At 39.0% G+C, this 6,508-nt stretch overlaps 1 protein-coding gene across 1 annotated transcript in view; it reads left to right on the top strand.

Moving 5' to 3' along the window:
- Nucleotides 1-6,060: 6,060 nt before the first annotated feature.
- The window catches only part of LOC104963186 (partitioning defective 3 homolog), a 9,081-nt gene continuing 8,633 nt past the window's right edge, over nt 6,061-6,508 (top strand). Inside the window, exon 1 of the mRNA XM_010791748.1 lies at nt 6,061-6,152. Coding sequence (XP_010790050.1) covers nt 6,082-6,152 — 71 coding nt within the window. The 5' untranslated portion in view covers nt 6,061-6,081. The remainder of the gene's footprint in view (nt 6,153-6,508) is intronic.

The following is a 6,508-nucleotide window of genomic DNA, read 5'->3' as shown; positions in this document are numbered from 1 at the left end:
TCTTTAAAGTAGAGACACTACATACTGATATACACCTGAACATCAGCAGGAGAGGACTCTTTAAAGTAGAGACACTACATACTGATATACACCTGAACATCAGCAGGAGAGGACTCTTTAAAGTAGAGACACTACATACTGATATACACCTGAACATCAGCAGGAGAGGACTCTTTAAAGTAGAGACACTACATACTGATATGAACCTGAACATTTGCAGGAGAGGACTCTTTAAAGTAGAGACACTACAGCAGAATATGGCTCCTTTAACATCTGAGAATCTCGATCCATGATTTTTTTTGGCTTGAAAATCCAATGATAATCAAAAACAATGTCCATTACTTGATTTTCAATTAAACTAAATTACTATTTGTAAAATTGTTACAGCTCTAAAATACATTTTATCCTCAATAAAACGACTATTTAATTTATTTGACATCTGCTTGTATCATTCAACCATTCTTCTGTGGTATAAAAACCGTCTGCCGTCTCTCATAAGCAGCGCTCTCCTGGCAATGACTGTAAGTGGGGCAGTTGTAGGTGAATTATGAAAAGGACACGGGCTCCTTGAGGTTTGCAGCACATCACAGAGATGAAGCAACAGCATGTAATAAATGCATGGGGAAGGTAATTGAATTTCAAAGACTCATTCTGCTGTTTTCCATATGGCCCACCAGTATGGCCGGGGCATGAGTCTAATAACGTGCAATTACCATAGAGAGCCTGAGTGTGAGCTGCACTCTAAGTATAAGGGGTGAGAGAGAGACTTCCAGAGGGTTCCTCACATGCAAAGCAGCGTGGAGGCAACGAGGAATCATGGGAAATCTCCTTTTATAGGAGTCGAACCCTTACATATCATTAAGTAATCTATAGGATTACATATCAGGGAGTAAATACAAAAACATACATTGGATATCAAGACGTACTTTGGTAGAAAACATCAACATGTTAAGATGAAATGCTTGGTCTAATTTGCAGACTTGTTTGCTTATTCTTTGATTGGAAAGCTTTTAATTTAAATCATATTGTTGTTGGAAAACATTTGACATATTAACAATTTGGTTTTGTGGAAATCCAAGTGGTTTAATCCTAAAACAAATAAATACATATATCAGGGGAATGCAGGAGTCCTGAAGTCACATGTAATTTTAAGACCTTTTTTAAGACCCTTTCCATACATTTTAAGACCTCATCGCCACTTGGAGTTTTAACCAGTTACCTTGACGACACACTTTACCNCGTGATATAGGCTAAAGGGGCGGGACATCTCTAAGTGGTTGACCAATCACAACAGAGCCGGCCAGCTAACCAATCAGAGCAGACTGGGCTCTGGTTTCACTGAAACCAGAGCCCAGTCTGCTCTGATTGGTTAGCTGGCCGGCTCTGTTGTGATTGGTCAACCACTTAGAGATGTCCCGCCCCTTTAGCCTATATCACGTACAATGTATTGGAGCGCGAGCCAATAGAAGCACGTGTTACATTGTGATGTCATTATCACTGTGTGAACTTTGGGATGTTAGCCTTTGCAGACCATTGACATGCACAACAACCTATATAACACACTACAGGGAAGCGAAAACCCCCCAAAAACCTTTAATATTGGTGGATTTTCCCAAAAATGAATGAATCAGCAGTTCATTTTTAACAATTTGTTCATAAGTAATGAGTCGCAGCCCTATTTTCAAGCTGTTTTTAACCAACACAATTTACCCACATTAAACATTCCTCAGAAATATCTATACTTTCTCAAAGGAAGCCCTCTTCTGCCTTTTCCTCCATAGTTTTGGCAGCAGTGGAGGATTGTGGGTAGCTCGGTCTAATTCCATCAGGATGACTGATGGACGCTCTCCGGCTGCAGCGCTCCAGCTTTATTGCACTCATTTATACCACTATGGGAGCAGAGGAGTTCATTCACTTGATGTTGGGGGTTTGGAAAGAGCATAATATTGCCTCTTGTATTTTACTGCAACATTTTAATGCTGCTATTATCTGTATTCCTTAAGGGCCTTTCTCTCCTCTACAGTCATCGTGTTCTGGCAGAAGACCCCATTTTCCTAGGAATATTCAACACTTGTGAAAAGATATTGGGGCAGTAATTTACCCACGGGCTCGCCCCTCCCTATTGGTTGTCTGCCAGCCTGTCCTTATTGTCCCCGGAGCAGCCAGGCAGTGCCAATCAACCCCAGAGATGATTGCCCCGGCTTCATTTGGTTAAAAGGGGAAATGTCTCTTTAGCACTCTTAATCGTTTTATGGCCTTCCCACAGACTGACGTGCACAGCGCTCCCACCAGGATCTCAATACGGTGCACAGCCATAAAAGTAATTAGATTGGCTTTGTGCTACAACTGATCCGCACACAATTATTGCACCCACACCGCTAATGAACATTGGAGCAGCGGAAGGAGTTGTGGTAAAGTGTGTGCTGGACCCTGAGGTGGTGCTCTGCTACTGGGAGAGATATGAGTGTGTATAGAAGGTGTGTGTACACTTGTTATACATCTATCTATCCAATAGGACCACTTTTAGACTCTTATTTTGACAACGTTTTGACTTATCCTTATTATAAGGCAGGGGTGTCAAACTCAAGGCCCGGGGGCCAAATAAGGCCCGTGACTTCATTTTATGTGGCCCCACAAAAGCTCTGAAAGAATATAATATGTTTATTATAAATGCCGATTTACAGAAGCACTTTGCCCATAAACTACATTTCCCACAATGCATCTACATTTTAACTCAGAATTTGACTTTTTTTCATCAAAATATTCATTTTTTTATCAGAATTTGACTTTTTTTCTCACAATTTGACTTTTTTTCTCACAATTTTACTCTTTTTCCCAACATTTTAATTATTTCTTCAAAATTTTAATTTTTTTCTTCAAAATATCACCTTTTTTTTTTGTTGGGACTTTTTTTTCCAGAATTTGGCTTTTCTTTTTAAATCATTTTGTGACATTCTCACTGAAGAGACTTGCAATTATTTGCTCTAGACTTCTGCTTTCAGACGTAGTTAATTATGAAGTTATTACCCTATCCGGTAATAATCCAATATTATTTTATATATATTACATATTTATATATGTATTTTTATATAGTGTTATATATAAAACTGGCCCTTTGAGTGCAACCATGATGCTAATGTGGCCCGAGATAAAATTGAGTTTGACACCCCTGGTCAAAGGGCTTTGGTAAGGCAGGTTGATACAATTATAAAAATGTAAGTATGGACGGTGAATATGCTTCAAACAAAGTGTTATCAATCCGTTTAAACAGCGTAAGAACACTTTTCCAATGTCTTTTCAACTTCCCAATTTGTTGGCATTGGATAGCGTCCAACTTTTTTGAAAACAGACATTCTATCAATCCCGGCAGTTTGCAATATCGACGTGTGATGCAGGAAAGTAGGCGAGATTTAAACTACTATCAAAGGTTTTTCGACTACTTTCCATTTCTATCCATATGTCAATCCAACTGCATCACTATGAGTGCCTTTTAAGGAGTAAGTGATTGAAAGTGTATCCAATATCTGAGCAGAGAGCGCTGAGATAAGAGATGGTGTAAAATATAGCATGCAGCCACAGTGAGGCCAATAACAGGCAATAAGTGTGGTGTAAACAATTTAGCTTTTAAACATGGCTGTGCAAACATGGTACAAACTAGATAGTGAAACCCTCGGGGGCAAGGGAATGCTTTTCATAAATCCTCACAATGTAGAAATACGAACATACAAGTGTCTGTGTGTTGTCTGTTTTGATGAATGGCTTGTGGAACATACAGTCAAAACACAATCATTCAAATCAATACAAGGTTGCAGATACTTACAAATGTACATTTCACCGCCTGCAACTGTTGTGCAGGCGGTAAATATTAATCTACCAATCAGGATCAGCGGTTCAATGCCCAACCCCACTGCTATTACCATATACAGTAGAAGTGTCCTTGGGCAAGGTGCTTTACCCAAAATGGCTGTCTATGATATTCCATTGTATGTAATTCACTTAAGATCACATTTTCAGCCAAGTACAAAAATAATAATATATGGTGTTTTCCATGCAGCCTGTACAGGAAGTGTTTTATATTGCTGTGTTGGGGAGGGTTGTCACATTGTTCACAGGTTGTTGTGTCCTTCATTAACATCCACTAATATCCACCTCATCTCATCACTCCCCCTGCTATGAGTCTCCAGCATGAACCCTGTCTGTGTGTGTGTGTGTCTGTCTGTCTCTCTGTCTCACCTTCATACTGACCTGAGGAGACGAGCTCAGGGTGTGTCTGCCCCACTGGCTGCTGGTAAGTGTCTGTGGTTTGGACTGGGAGGGGGGATAGTGGAAGATTTTGTGAGGTATCTGGTGTCGGGGACGGCTGCTACTTTTATTGGGCTACTGTGTGGAAACTCTGACTCCAGTTGTGGTGACTTTCATGCCCTTCAATTTGAAACTAGGGATCATGTGTTCATTTTATAGACGTGTATACTCGGTTAAAAGCTGTGACCCTTTTCAATAGTTCGTACGTACTACTGTAAGTCCAACATTCAAGACATTCATTTGTTAATCAGAAACAAATCTCCACTTCACATTAAGATGAGATAAGATGTACTTTATTGATCCCAATTCGGGAAATGTTTGCATTGCAGTAGCATAAAAACAAGGCATTGCATATAAGAGACATTTAGAGTAGAAAAAAGAAACAATTCTAAAATGTAAACATCTCAAAATAGAAATAAGACAGCAATACAAACAGTTGAAAATATACACGTTGAAATACCAATTTACAGTAAACAAAATATAAACAGTAAGTGCAGGCAGAGATAAGCTTTTCGTTAAAACGATTGTTTATACGGTTTTAATTTCCTGGTTCGACTGAATACATGTCTCCAAAATCTCATATCTGATCTTGATTAAACGCTTCAATGTACGTATTTGATCAAATAACCACAAGATGCTTCAATTGAGGCACAATACAGGATGAAAGTGACCATGACTGGAGCGGTCAAACAATTATTAAGAGCTATTTTAGGGAAAATTGTTGAATTTACTGTTAAATCTTGTTTTTATCAAAGTAAATTTGTCTTGAGGTTTTTTAATGTAACGCAGCTCTTTCTTAAATGTGGGTCTATGATTATGTGAAGTGATTCTGTTATTAGAGGTTATTTATATTCTGAAGTGCAGCTTATAGCTAATGTCTGAAAAATGTGGAGGACAAATGACATCAAATAGATTGACTCACATAAAACCACTGATTTCACAAGTTGGCTCCTTAACATCTGACCTTTGTGAATCTATCTGGCATCGGCACTGCAGGCGGGTCATCATTGTGAGTGTTTCATTTAACTCTGAAAAGTCATCAGTATTTCTTTAACCCTGGGAGTGTAAAACTTCCACTTGTCCCAGAGCCATTTCAGCTTTACCAGAGAACAGTCGTCTTCACCCAAATGACCAAAGAACTAATGTTTATACTTGGATGTATTTATATTAAACCAAGTGTTATGGGACTATCTACAAGATGGCGAAATAGTTCTATAACTTCAGATGGTGATGTTGTTCTTAAAGCCACAATAAGACCGTGGTTAAAGGGTCAGTTCAGCCAAATGACAAAGAAAACAGATTTGTATTCTTGCATCTAGTCACAAGAGATGTCTTTCCCGCAGACTTTACTGTAAACAGTTTCTTCTGGGACTGGGACTACTTCTTAGGAAGAAAGTAGTTCCAGTGAAAACCGTTCAAAGTTAGGTTTTTGGATTATGCTTCCAAGCCTTTTAAGAATTACCTATTTGTAACGACGTTGAGATATTGCACTATAGATTTCAGTATCCTTATGATACATCAAATGGGAAAGTAGAGAATGAATGTGCTGCATTAAGAATAACATCACATTTGTTCACCCAGTGCAAATTTCCTTTGATTGTATTGCACATAATTTCCATTAAGTGTGTGGAATAAGGAATTAGATGATACTATGACGATCAGGACGTGACATCAGAGTTAACGGAGCTGCTTTCTTTCTGTTTTCAGACGAACGCCAGCAGTAACGGGCAGGGCGGGTACAGCCAGCCGGGGCGCCACTCGGTGTCCGTGGAGGTCCAGATGCAGAGGCAGAGACAGGAGGAGAGAGACTCGTTCGCCCAGGCGCAGAGACAGTACAGCTCCCTGCCACGGTAAGAAAGACGGACTCGGAGTGAGACAGGCTTCATGTGTTTTGTTAGAAAGATATCACTCGTCACCGGCTTGAGCTTCAATCGGGTCTTGTCGGTAATCATACATCCTGTCATGTACAAAATACTGAGTTGTTTCTCGAAATGTTGGCTTTTTTCTGAAATCTCAAAATTCTGACTTTCTCTCAAAATTCTGACTTGTTCTAAAAAATCTAAAAATTCTGACTTTTTCTAAAAAATCTAAAAATTCTGACTTGTTCTAAAAAATCTCAAATTTCTGACTTTTTCTCAAAATCTCAAAATTATGACTTTCTCTCAAAATTATGACTCGTTCTAAAAAATCAAAAAATTATGACTTG

The sequence above is a fragment of the Notothenia coriiceps genome, unplaced genomic scaffold, assembly GCF_000735185.1.
Source record: "Notothenia coriiceps isolate Sejong01 unplaced genomic scaffold, NC01 NC01_scaffold00035761, whole genome shotgun sequence".
NCBI lineage: Eukaryota > Metazoa > Chordata > Actinopteri > Perciformes > Nototheniidae > Notothenia > Notothenia coriiceps.
Note: the sequence above shows the minus strand (reverse complement) of the source record. Positions and strands in the feature narration are given on the sequence as shown.